This window comes from Staurois parvus, unplaced genomic scaffold (genome assembly GCF_062004578.1).
Source record: "Staurois parvus isolate SC_StPar_1 unplaced genomic scaffold, SC_StPar_1.0 ptg001452l, whole genome shotgun sequence".
Taxonomy (NCBI): domain Eukaryota; kingdom Metazoa; phylum Chordata; class Amphibia; order Anura; family Ranidae; genus Staurois; species Staurois parvus.
The window spans coordinates 102,131-116,409 of NW_028319248.1; the positions used below are offsets into that span (position 1 = coordinate 102,131).

Consider the following 14,279-nt stretch of genomic DNA (forward strand, 5'->3'; position numbering starts at 1 on the left):
TTGCTGGGGGTCTGTTTATGCTTGGGTGGTAGTTGGTTTTGGGGTCCATTGTTGCTGGAGGAATCTATTTTTGCTGGGGGTCTGTTAATGCTTGGGTGGTATTTGGTTTTGGGGTCCATTGTTGCTGGAGGAATCTATTTTTGCTGGGGGTCTGTTTATGCTTGGGTGGTATTTGGTTTTGGGGTCCATTGTTGCTGGAGGAATCTATTTTTGCTGGGGGGGGTCTAAAGTTGCTGGCTGTGGGGGATCTATTTTTCTGCTTTTCTTGTTATTAAAAAATTTCATACAAACTATTTAGCACCACAAAATGATACTTGGCTCTGTATTCTCTAAAAGGAGAGGTACTGGGAGGTACGTAGGGAGTGGAACCAAGAAACGGTGCTCAGAGGTGGGTAGGGGGCGGAGCCAAAAAGTGACTCAGAAGGGGGGAGTCCCTGCACCTATTTTTGGAGAACAAAAGCCCTGGGAAAACCCCATCGTCTGAATTTATGGCAACATTATTTTTCAGTGGCTGCATGGAGTGATGAAGATGCTGCAAACAATCAAAAATCGCCATCAAGAATATATCCCAAGATCTTTCAAGAACAGCTGGCAAGCAGGTAAGTTGTCTAGAGTGGGCCTGAATGCTAAAATTAGGATTTGGTATCTTATAGGCAATATATAGAACGATTATTTACATATAATACACAGAATATAACTGGATATAACATTTATAGGTAACGTTGATCCAGGGAATATCCGATTGCCTCTCGGGGGATCAGGAAGGAATTTTTTTCCCAGCAGGAGCAAATTGGATCGTGCTTTGCTGGTTTTTTTTGCATTCCTCTGGATCATCTGTGGGTGTAGGATTATAACTTTTTTTTTATGGTTGAACTGGATGGACTTTTGTCTTTTTTTTCAGCCAGACTAACTATGTAACTATTATTTGTGTCTAAGCTGTGCCTCGCAAAAGCTACAAAAATTTTTTTTTCCTTATTTTTCTCCTGTAAATTAGCAGAGCTCCTCCTGTGCCTTAATCCTCATAGCTGTATATCTTTAGTGTGAGATCATCTAGGGCACTGCTGCCTCTGACTGCTGGTTTCCCCAGATTTGGAGTGAGATCTCCTAGATTGTAAACTGTAACGAGCAGGGCCCTCTATTTCCCTTGTACCAAATTGTATTGTAACTGTAATGTCTGCCTTCATTTTGTAAAGCACTGCGAAAACTGTTGGCGCTATATAAATCCTGTATATTAATAATAATAATTTGATATTGATGTGCTGCTCACTGTTCTCCTTGCTGGAGAGGAAGCTGTACCTGAGGACCTACAGTGCAAGGATCTCCCTGCTTCTACTTTATTTATTCTGAGGATTGCTGCTTCCTCCACTTTATTATCCCAACACTCATCAGATCTCCAGTTATTAAGGGACACTTCTGACACGAGGAACCAAAGCTATGCCTCTACCAAGATGGCCACCCCTACACATAAACACCATGCAAAACATGGCATTATAAGCCAGAAAAAAACTAAAAACAAATCTGCATGGAGCTTACAGGGAACAACAGTTACTAATCCTTTGTTCTCTTCTTGTCTATTTTGACACAACCTCCACAGTTTAGGTCCAATTTAACGTGGTCCTCTGTAATGAGGTAAGAATTTCAGTTGGAGAGCAGCAAGACCAGAAATAGCTGAAAATACTTGTGAATTTTAAGGTCCACTTTAAGGCCTCATGTACATTGCTGCTCCCAAATGTGAGTTCAGAAGCTTTTGGCTTTTTTTTGTCAAAGCCCCTTAAACTCAACTCAATAAAAGCTTTATATATCCATGCACACATAGGTTTTTTATCAGACTTTAGCAGCAGCAGCATCTAGGGGCGGTTAAACGTCCCTCTTCTGAACGCAGGAGAATCACATTCGGACGAGGACGTGACAGAATTAGGGTTAGCAAAGCATCCTCCTTTAGGCTTCATGTACCAAGCTCTCCTAGCTGCTGAAAAACGCTAAACACGCCACAGATGCGTGTAAACGCAGTACCACATTCAGCCACGTTTAGTGCTTGGGTGTTAATTCATTTCAGTGTCAAGTACTCTGGCCAATTAAATGAAAAAACGCCCAAGCATTTAAATCGACTGAAATTGGTACCACGTGTATACTCATTTTGCCACGTTTAGCGTTTTTCATCAGCCTGGACAGCTTGGCGTCCAAGGGAGCGCCAGTGTACATGAAGTCTAAAGGAGGATGCTTCGCTAACCCTAATTCTGTCGTGCTGATCTATATCTTCAATAGGTTGAGTCGGTGACCCAGACCAACGATGCAGATCGGGAGTCTTGACTTGATTCTTCAACCCCTTGACGCCGACGGTACACAAATATGCGGCCTCACAAAACTGGGCTTTTTTCTGTGGGGCTGCATAGTTGCGTACATGTCTTTGTGCTGGGAGCGCGCCGCACTGCATGCTCCCAGCACAAAGACCGCAGTGTCTCACTGAGAGCCCCGGGTCCTGTACTAACGATCGGGACCCGGGACTTCTGATTCCGGGTCACATGATCGCTGTGATACCCTCTGATTGGCTATGACAGTGATCAGCCCCTGGCCTGATGTAAGCTTACAAGCCCTTCCCGGTGGCCTAGGTTCCCCTGACTAGATATGGATCTACAGCCCGGCCCCCTTGTTTTTTTGTTTTTTTTTCTCTCTCTCTATGAATGGAGAAGTGAGATAAATTGTATCTCTCTAACTCCTGGCAAAGAGAGAAAAAAAATTGTTTGTTAAAAAAAGAAAAAGATAAATAAATATTAAAAAATAAGAAAAAATACCTAGATCAAGGTTTTATCTAGTTCAGTGTCAGGGTTAGTATTTGGAACAAGGTCGGTGTCAAAGGTCAGGATTTAAAAAAAAAATCGGTATCAGTGTCAGTTAGTGTCAATGTCAGTGTCAGTGTGTTTTAGGTAAAAAAAGATAAAAACAAAATGCGCACTATTGTTTCTGGGCTGTACTACGGGTACAAACAACAACTAATATAAACATATATGGTATCGCTGCGATCGTCAAGAGCTGGAGAATTTATTTTGGGTTGTTCTTTGGTGGTAGGTTATGGTCGTAACAAGAAAATGTATATTATATAGGGTGCGTTTGTTGGAGCCCAACCTCTGTAGCTGTAAGATAAAGGTGCCAGATGGATATCAGGGATGGATGGATGGGAGCAGTAACACTGAGGCAGCTCTTCTTAGAGTGGAAGCAAGGCTCTAATGCAGTAACAAGAAAAAGGGAGGAAGGCGCCTCTAAGTGCAGTATTAACAATTTATTAGACAATGGAAAATTTGCACTTACAAGAAAAACGGTCAAAAAGACTCATCGTGTGGTCATTGGATCCAGGTGGGACATCCAGCCGTCCAGCAGCAAGCTATGTCTATAGGATCAGGAAGTAGAGTCCAGGATGTGCATCAAAAATGAAGATTGGAGAGCAGAGTCAGATGTAGCAGGTGAAAGGGGTGGTAATGCATTTCGGAGCATGCTCAATAGGCTCCTTCTTCAGAAACACACAGCTAAATAAATAAAAAATGATTTTTTTTTTTTTTTACTTTTTTGGGACAGTTTTCCTTTGATAAGAACAGGAGATATCCATTACCATTTACCACAAAATGAAAGCCTAATTTGTCCTGAAAAAAGCAAGGTATAATCCACCTGGATGTACAAAGTAGTTGTGATGAGATGGACGGTTTTACTATCACGTGTCAACGTTGCAAAATTGCGGTTAGATTTGTTTTACCCTTAGGCGTGAAGGGGTTAACTTGGACAGTTACAGAGAAAATATTAAATCCAGTGGCAGTCAGCTAGATTACATTTTTAAAAAAGGAGGTGAGCAATGGGAGCCGCCTTCTTTTCCTTAGTACACGTTTCTACTCAATGTAGAAGATGACCTCCGACACTGCACGGCATGAGAACTACCGTAACTACTTTGGCACAGTGTTACATTTTTACTATAAACAAGCAATGTGTTGTTAGAAATATGTTAAAAACTATAGAAAACATTCTAAAAAAAAACTGAATTGTGATAATAAGTGCACACAAAGTGAAGATCAAAAGCAAAGTCTAATGTAAAGTTCACTCACATAACCACCTTCAGCAATTCCAGTGCTTTGGCCACCACCACATAAATCAGCTTACCAGAGGGTCAGACCTCACCACACAAGAGGGCTAATATGGCTTTATACTGTCTGCAGAAGGATGGATGGCTCTCTCCTCTGTATGTTGAAATGGCCACATAGCCTAGAAGTGAGTCTCGTATACAGAGGAAGAAAAAAGAATCCGCGATGTGTAGAAGTTTACCAATCGATTTATTAAAACAAAATAAGCCAGGAAATATAGACCAAGCAACAAGACTTACAACTGGCGCACACCCAAACCAGCTTGATGATGTCACAGCTTAGCTATGAACTTACGCGTTTCGTCCTACAGACTGTCTTCTGAAGGAAGATTATTATTACCAATAGAAATCCATCATAATAAATGCAGTGTGTGATTATCCATTTAAATAGTGGGAAATCTAAACCAGTAATACAGTGCGCCGTTTTGTTTTTGATCTTCAGGGCCTTGGAGGTCATGAAAGGGAAAGGGAAAGGTCAAAGGTCGTGGTCCATCGGCTTGTCTGTAGCCGAACTCGCAGACACCATTGTTCAAAACAAAAAGACGACCCATTCAGTCTCATCATTTGCCAAGGTAATTATTCCACCATGCTAATATTCTAATACAAAACTGCTAAAAGAGATGACATTATAACCTGACGTTGAACTGGTGTAGGAGCATGTGGTTTCCTTTAATTCATTGTGTGAAAAGCAGCAAGGCATTGCTTTCCAGTCATGGATCAAATGTCTTTCTTTTGACTGCCATAACCTGCAGAGAGCCATTTTGTCCTTTAAAACAACATCTGTCCAGGTAGCCACATCTACCCAAGTTAGATGCAAACTAAGCCTTTCTCACTGGCCTAGCGTCCCCTGGCCAGATGTAAGCTTACAAGCCCTTCTCGGTGGCCTAGGTTCCCTGACTAGATATGGATCTACAAGCCTGTCTCACTGGTCCAATATCTCCTGGTGTAAATACAGACCTTCAAGCATTTCTCATTGGCCTAGGTTCTCCCAACTAGATATGGGTCTACAAACCTTTCTAGTATCCCCAAGCCTTTCTCACTGGTCTAGTATCCCCTTGTGTAGATGTGGGCCTTCAAGTCTTTCTAATTAGCCTAGGTTCTCTTGACTAGATGTGGGTATACAAGCCTTTCTTACGGGTCCTGTATCCCCTGGTGTAGATGTGCGCCTTCAAGCCTTTCTATTCGGCCTAGGTTCCCCTGACTAGGTGTGGGTCTACAAGCCTTTATCACTGGTCTAGTATCCCCAGGTGTTGATGTGGCCTTCAAGCTGTTCTCATTGGCCTAGGTTCCCCCGACTAGAGACAGGTCTACAAGCTTTTCTCACTGGTCTAGTATCCCCTAGTGTAGTTGTGGGCCTACAAGCCTTTCTCATTGGCCTAGGTTCCCATAACTAGATACAGATCTAAAAGCCTTTCTAGCTGATCTAGTAGCCCCTGGTGTAGATCAAAGCCTTCGTTATTGGCCTAGTGTTCCCTGGCCAGATGCAAGCCTAAAAGCCTTTCCCACTGTCTTAAGGTCCCCTGACCTAGATAAGGCATTCGCATTTTTCTTATTTTCCTAGTGTCCACTGGTCAAAATGCTTGCTCACTGTCCCCTGGCTTTGATAAAGGCCTACAAGCCTTTCTCATTGGCCTGGTGCCTCCTGGCCTAGAAACAGATCTCAGCATTGCTTATTGGTCTAGTGTCTGCTTACCTGGATGAGGACCTACAAGCCTTTCTGAAAGAGAGCTGGTATCCCCTGATTAAGATACAAGCCTAGCTCATTCTCCTGGTTTGCCCTGTCTTACAGGCCTTTCCCATTGGCCTAGTGTCTCCTGGCTTGGAGGCCTTTGTCAGTGGCTTAGTGCCTCTCCCCTCTAAACAGATCTGAGTATTTCTTATTGGCTTAGTGTTTGCTGGCATAGATGAGGACCTTCAAGCCTTTCTGAGTGGGCTAGTGTTCCTTTACCCAGATACAGGCCTTTATTATCATCCTAGTGTCCATTCTCTTTCTTTCCTAGATACATCTCTGTGGGCATTTGTCATTGTTCCAGTGTCCCCTAGGCCTAGGTGAGGATTGTAAAGTTAGCTGCCCTGGTACCCCCAGGCCTAGATTCTGGCCTCAAAATTTAAGTAATTGCTCTATTGCTCCATGACCCAAATGTGGACCTACAAGCCTTACTCCTTCCCTGCTTCCATCAAAATCCTTTTCCCTTTTGGTGGAAACTAGGCCCTCTAGTATGACCCAAACATACGTTAGAGAATCATCCTCTCCTAGGCTTCTCTTTACCTTTCTGATTGAACTCAACTGACACTTGAGCAATTTTTTTTTTGTCTTATCTTAAAGCGGAACTAAACCCTCTTATCCTACAGCCAAGGAAGCTGCCATCTTGGCCTCTGTCTGATCTTAAACTGCCATGATGCTGCACATGTGATCAGTTATGACACCAGCCATTTGATGGTTTGACAGTTTGATTGAGAGCACAGCCAATGTGACATTTCCTGACTTGTCCCGGTAGTGTAACTGTCTTTTGAAACTGTTAAGTTGATGGGTTTAGTTCCACTTTAAGAGTACTTGAGATGAGGTCTATCTCCTGACTGACTTAGAAGAGTCCGTTTAAAATTCAGGTGATTTAACCCGGAGAAGTGTTGCGAAATTAAAAATTTTATAGATTTGGTCATGTTGGGGGTTCTGGAATACAGTTGGAGATAGATCTGTAGTAGTATTTTATTTTGCTGGTCCTAATTGTTTTCTCTCTCTTTGGTGACCAATCAGGGTTTCTACAACATACAGGAGGAGGTATTTCTAAGCCTGCCGTGTGTACTGGGAACCACTGGGGTGTATGGGAACCCTGAGATCCTTCAACCGGATGATACGATGACTGCAGCCCTCCAAAAAAGTGCCTCATCCATACACAATCTTCAGAAGCAGCTGCAACTGTAACCTCATGGAGCTGGACTCCTCTATCTTCTCTACTACGCAATGAAGTTGGATGGGGATGATCTCTGCAGTGCAGAGTATCACTCTCCTACAATGAAGAGATTATTGCAGGGTTACTGAAAGAATGGAAGAAAGTTTTTGTAGTTTGTTTATGGAACAATTATGAAGTGCTCTTCTTATAAATGGTCAAGCTGGCATTTTTACAGGCTTAAAGGGAACCTGTCATGTCTAACATAGTATGGGAGCTGGCATCACAGGCTGCATGCGCCTACTAATTAACTAAACTCACTCCTGTGTCCCCTGAGATCCGGGGCCCACACTGGGCCTTTAGCCTTGTCTTCTGCTCTAGAGCTTTGTCAAATCCCAAAATCAACAAGACCATCACAGTGGCCAAATGGCAGCATTCTCACTGTATGTTAAAGTATACACGCATGGATCATTCTCAATCAGCTGAACAAAAGAAATCTAACAAATTCTTCCCGCCTCCCTCTGAACCTTCGCCGCCGACTATCGTATTCTAAATATTCTAAAGCCAGCGGCTGTCAGAGTACCAGAATAGTGATTGCAGCTGATTGGTTGCAGTGACATATTGGCGACTGGTTGTCTTCTTCAATCTGCAGATTGAAGTTTTGCAAGCTGGGTGGTGCTGACATGGCCACCTGCAGATCACCTTTCGGGCAATTCAGAATAGAAGAGATGAAATATAATCCATGTATGGCCAGTTTAAGATGATAGGGGTGAAAATGCTGAGTCAAAACCTAAAGTGGTTGTAAACCTCAGACATGAAATATGAACAAAGCACATCCACCTATAGTGTGTACTTGTCTCAATCCAGAGCTCTAAATGTTGTTTCTGTCTGCTACATCCTTCCTCTGCTATCTGCATGAGTCATCTCTGACAGGTTTTCCTGACACCAAGAGGGAAAAAAAGGTGACTCAGGAAGGAGCTCCAGCACACAGCCTGTGATTGACACTTTCAGCTCTATTGCTGTGTGAAGGCAGTTTGTCCCTTCCCTCCAATCAGCTCTCACTGAGCTATTCAGTTTCCCACCCCCTGCTTTCTGGAAGCTCAGACATAGCTCTTTGGATGTAGAGAAGAAAGGTATGAGGATAAACTGGTACAACTTGTGCAGGGGGATTTGTTTCTGTGTATCACCTGAGGCCAGGCACTTCATTGGGTATAGGTAAGAGTTTACAACCACTTTAAGTCAAGGCTGCCATCACACCAGTCACCCAGCATTGGTTGGCGCTCCTAGGTAGTCAGAGGCAGAGCAGATGATTTGGAAATCTGCCTGCTACCATGCTGTAATGTGATTGGACACAGACAAGACAGGTTCACTTTAAAGAAAACCTGTCATGGTGAAAGTTACTTGTTGCAGCCACTGATACTGCAGGGGTGTGCTCTGCCCTACACCTAGCTCTATATATCCAATAGCTGGATGATCTCCTCATTCAGCACTGGATGGGAGCCTTGGCAATACCCAGCTTGACAGGTCCTCTTAATTATTTATGGCAGTGCAGCGTCACCATTATTATGCAGTATGTCAGTTTCCAGGATCATAGATCCTACTTGAACAGAAAAAGAGCAACTCAAGTCACAGTAGCAGGTTTTTTTCCTAGAGTAGGTGCAGGTACTCCTCCCTTCTGAGTCACTTCTTGTCTCCTCCCTCTACCTACCTATGAGCCCCGTTCCTTGGTCCCACTCTCTACCCACTTCCTAGTACTGTCCCTTTCCGAGAATACCGAAGCATCAATTTGTGATGCTGAATAATTTATATGGACTTTGTTACTGATAACAAGAAAAACAATAAAATAGATCCCCTGCAGATGCAAAATACCCCCCCCCCAGCAATAATAGATCCTCCCAGCAACAAACTCCCCCTTCAACAAAATATCACCCAACAACGACAGATCTCTGCCCACAACAAAACAGTAGATCTCCCAGCAGCCAGCAACGGTAGACCCCTCCCTCAACGGTAGATCCCTACTACCAACAATTGACGCCCTAGCCACCTTAGACCCCCCAACAACAATAGATCCTTGTCGAAATAGAAACAACACCTCCTGCGCTCAGGGACCCAGATCAACGATAGATGGGTGGATGGACCACTTATGGAAGTTAGTCCACCAATGGATCAAAGGTTGTGCAGCTCTTAACAAGGCTGGGGAAGCCCGACCAGTACTGCAAAGTGAAACAACGCAGCAACCTTGCGCATTACCTCAATACAATATTAAAGTGAGATATATATATATATATATATATATATATATATACTCACATATGAAGCAGTAAAACAAGCATGCAAAATCCTCAAAGGAGCATTAAAGTGCAAGACCAGTGCTAGTCACATCAAGGGGGGAGACTCTCAAAAGTTCCGCTGATGCGTTTCGAAGGGGGTCCCTTCTTCCTCAGAGCTCTCGCACTGGTCTTGCACTTTAACCACTTGCCCTCCTGAGGATTTACCCCCCTTAATGACCACGCCTCTTTTTGCTACTCGGCGCTGCACTAATTCAACTGATAATTGCGCGGTCATGCAATGCTGCACCCAAACAAAATTTATGTCCTTTTTTTCACACAAATAGAGCTTTCTTTCAGTGTAATTTGATCACCTGTGCGCTTTTTATTTTTCACGCTATAAACAAAAAAAGGCCAAAAATTTTGAAGAAAAACAATATTTTTTACTTACAGCTATAAAAAATATATAGTAAACTCAAAGTTGGTTATAAATTTAGGCCAAAATGTATTCTGCTCCATGTTTTTGGTAAAAAAAATCCCAATAAGTGTATATTGATTGCTTTGTGTGGAAGTTATAACATCTACAATCTATGGTATAAATACTGTAATTTACGCCATTTTTCTGCTATACAGCGCTGCGCTAGTTTAACAGACAATTGCGCGGTCATGCAATACGGTACATAAATGAAATTTACATCCTCTTTTTTCCCCACGAATTGAGCATTCTTTCGGTGGTATTTGATCGCCTGTGCGGTTTTTATTTTTTGCGCTATAAAAAAAAAGGCTGACAATTTTGAGGGAAAAAAACAATATTTTGGACTTTTTGCTATAAAACATGTCCAGTAAAAAAAAAATGCAAAAATCTAATTTAGTCATAAATTTCTGCCAAAATGCATTCTGCGACATGTCTTTGCTAAAAAAAATCCCAATACGTGTAAATTAATTGGTTTATGTGAAAGTTATAGCGTTTACAAATGGCGGGAAAGATACTGGGATTTTTAATTTTTATTTATACTAATAATGGCGCCGATCAGCGACTTTTGGCGGCAATCAGCGACATACGGCAGTGACCAGCGACTTATGGCAGGACTGCGGCGGACATTTTGACACTGGGGGGGAACTGACTTGGGGTCACTGACATTCCCAGTGACACCAATACAGTGATCAGTGGAAAAAAAAACACAAACTGTACTGTCACTGGGGAGGAAGAGGTTAACATTTTTAGAATTTTCTGTGTAAGGGGAGTGTTTTACTAGGGAGGGGTGTACTGGAGGGGGGGGGGGGAGCTGATCGAGGGAGAGAAACTCTGCAGCTTCTCACAAGCTGTCAGAGAACTGACACAGAACAGGGCTTTGTGTAAATAATGCAGCCCTGCTCTGTGTCAGCGATCACCGTCAATCGCGGGAAAACGGCCGGGAAAAACCGGCCGTGACCCATCGGCTGACACCTGCTGCTGACACCCACGGGACAGGTAGGGCGGAAGCGCTCCTCGCGCGCGCCCCCTACCTGTTTTGAATGCAGCCGTTTTAAAACGTGCTTTTGCCTACGAGTGCCGCCCTGCCACCGTTTATATCCGGTGGCTGGGCGGCAAGTGGTTAATGCTCCCTTGAGGATCTTGCACGCTTGTTTTACTGCTTCCTTTTGTGAGTATATTACTCATTTTAATAAAGTCAACTTTTGTATTGAGGAAATGCGCAAGGTTGATGCGCTTTCTATTTGTTTCACTTTGCAACAATAGATCCTTACCAGTAACAACAGACCTTCCTAGTACTAATAGACCCCCTGCAACAATGGATCCCCTTGGCCGGCAGCATCAATAGACCCTCCACCATACTCCAGCCTCCTATTCAGGGCTGGAGGTGCCAGAACTGCATTTCCCCGCTAATAAAAAGCCATACATTGAGTCTGCTCCAGGGCTGGTCTGACACATCATGGGGCCCCTGTGCCCTTGCCCACACTTAAACCACACCCAAAAAAGCCTATGAAAGGTACCAGGGGCATCTCATGGGGCCCTCTACTGACCCCGGGCCCTCAGGCAGTGCTCGAGTTCCCAAATGGTCAGTCCGCCCCTGGTCTGCTCCCTATTAAAGGCAATATTGATTTGTAATTCATTTCCACAGATATCACAGATGAAATCTTATTTGAAACTTCCACTTTTGCTCCAGTGTTTAGAAAACTTAAAAATAACTTCATGAGAACGGTTACCCTTGTCAGCCAATGACTGGTTAGCTTTTGTTGGAGTGCAGTAGGCGTGCCAGGGAAGGTTGATTGATTATTGGTTGCTTGGATTGGGGCACGTTGTTCTTTTTATAAAAAAAAAAGAGAGAGAAAAAGAGAGACCTGTGTGGTGCCAGCGACATTCAAGTGATACGTTTCAAGTATGGGGACAAAAAAGTATATTGAGCTAAAGTACACATCTGCATTCAACGAAGTGTTTGTATGACTTCATGCAGGGTCAGCCTGCCATCTCCAATGGACCCGGGGCCGTCCAGCTACAGTGCGCCCCCTCCTGTTTTGATATGGTCACCATCAATTTTTTACCATCAATGATTGTGGACTCTTAAAGCGGAATTAAACTCAAAAGCAAACATTTATTCCATTGCAGCTTCCCTATTCTTATGTCATGGCTGCATTCGTTTTCTTTTTTAGGCTTTCTTTCTTTAGCAGAACTATTAACAGGGCTGCACAAAATCACGTAGTGTAATGGGGTTAGCTCGGCAGCGAGTGTGTGTGACCCCCTGGATGAGTTTACAACACAAAACAGGTGAGAAAACAAAGGTGCTATTTATGTACAAGAGGAAAAACATCAAAACAAAAAGAAACATGAAAATAAATCCTTGCCAACTTACTGTACATACAGCTTCCCTCGCTATCAACTAGGTGCAGCCTTGTTTTTTTTTTTTTTTGTTTAAAAAAATATACTTTATTTTTTACATAAGTATAAAAAAAGATACTTTAGTCGGGATACATCTCACCCTGTACTGTGACACAGCGCTTAATACACCACATGGCAATACAGTTCCAATCGTACAATAAATACATTCACGCAGCAGTATGATACCTAACGTGACAATACAGAGTACTAGGCGTCATCCTAGACTCCAAACTCTCCGTCCAGGTCCAGGTCCAATCTCTGACAAACTCATGTAGACTTCACCTCCGCAACATCTCCAAGATACGTCCATTCCTAACCCCGGAAACTACTAAGCAACTCATTCACTCCCTCATTATATCACGCCTCGACTACTGTAACTCCCTCCTCACTGGCCTCCCTCACCGCAGGCTATCCCCTCTTCAGTCTATCCTGAATACTGCGGCCAGACTCATCCACCTTACTAACCGTTCTGTATCTGCCATCCCTCTCTGCCAATCCCTCCACTGGCCTCCACTCAGTATCCTCCACCCCTCTCTGCCAATCCCTCTACTGGCCTCCACTCAGTGTCCTCCACCCCTCTCTGCCAATCACTCCACTGACCTCTATTCAGTGTCCTCAATCCCTCCACTCAGTATCCTCCACCCCTCTCTGCCAATCCCTCCACTGGCCTCCACTCAGTGTCCTTCACCCCTCTCTGCCAATCCCTCCACTGGCCTCCACTCAGTGTCCTCCACCCCTCTCTGCCAATCCCTCCACTAGCCTCCACTCAGTGTCCTCCACCCCTCTCTGCCAATCCCTCCACTGGCTTCTGATTGCCCAACACAAAAAATTAAAATGACTAACATTGACGTACGAAGCTGTCCATAACACTGCCCCAAACTACCTCACCGACCTGATATCCATCTGCCACCCAGAAACGTACTTTCCGCTCCTCACAAGACCTCCTACTCTCTAGTTCCCTGGTCTTCTCCTCCCATGCCTGTATCCAGGACTTCTCCAGAGCTTCCCCCATCCTCTGGAAGTCACTACCCCAATCCATCAGGCTGTCACCTACTCTCCTCGCCTTTAGGCACACCCTGAAAACCCATCTCTTTAGGGAAGCCTACCCCGTCCTCACCTAATTGCCGATCTCCTCCACTCTTCCTACCACTCCATCCCCCACAGTTATTTCCTCCTGTACCACTATCCCCTCCCTCCTAGATTGTAAGCTCCAAGGAGCAGGGCCCTCGAACTCCTCGTGTATTGAATTGTATTGTTACTGTATCATCTCCCATTATAATGTACAGCGCTGAGCGAACTGTTGGCGCTATATAAATCCTGTATAAAAATAATACAGTTCCATTCGTACAATAAATACATTCACTCAGCAGTATGATGCCTAACATGGTGTACACGGCAAACAAACTCCCCGTCATTCCAATTCCCCGTCATGCATGACCCTGAGACTGTTTGTGGACCCCTAAGGTTCCACCAGAGTATCCTGGTAGTGCGATGTCAGATGTGCAGACCCCTGTCCCATACATCCTACATGGCACCGCCACATAATCATAACATGCAGAAACATTACGGAATAAACCAATTCAATCAAGCATCGGGTGTGTTGGAGGGGGGTGGGAAGAAGGGAAGGGGGACAGGGTTCACAGGCCCGAAGCTTTATTGAAAGGACAAAGACGCGTAAGGGAGAGTAGGGGGAAGGGGAGACCCTCAGCTGTCCTCTTCCTCCTTAAAGTCCATCAAGTTATAGTCTCTGAGCCAGGGGCGGACTGACAACTCATGGGGCCCCCGGGCATTAGGGGATCATGGGGCCCCTGTGTCCTTGCCCAAACTCAAAAAAGCCTATGAAAAAGGTACCAGGGGCATCTCATGGGGCTCTCTACTGACCCCGGGCCCTCGGGTAGTGCCAGAGTTTCCAAATGGTCAGTCCGCCCCTGCTCTGAGCAGACTGAGGATTCGTCTGCGACAGTCCTCAATGGACATCCTCTCCCGCTGGTGGATGAGGCGTTTCCTGGCACACCATAAAATGTCCTTAACAGTCTGATTATGTCAGTATTTCTGTGCTCAAAGTGGTACATTTGTTTGCATGGAAATATGTATTTTTTTTTATTGCAGGCCTGTAATTCTTAGGA

The 14,279-nt window shown here is 44.2% G+C and overlaps 1 protein-coding gene across 1 annotated transcript in view; it reads left to right on the forward strand.

Moving 5' to 3' along the window:
• The window catches only part of UEVLD (UEV and lactate/malate dehyrogenase domains), a 30,266-nt gene extending 22,747 nt beyond the window's left edge, over window positions 1-7,519 (forward strand). The window contains exons 10-12 of the mRNA XM_089662281.1: window positions 509-599; window positions 4,566-4,695; window positions 6,879-7,519. Of these exons, the coding sequence (XP_089518407.1) occupies window positions 509-599; window positions 4,566-4,695; window positions 6,879-7,046 (389 nt within the window). The 3' untranslated portion in view covers window positions 7,047-7,519. The remainder of the gene's footprint in view (window positions 1-508; window positions 600-4,565; window positions 4,696-6,878) is intronic.
• Window positions 7,520-14,279: the final 6,760 nt, after the last annotated feature.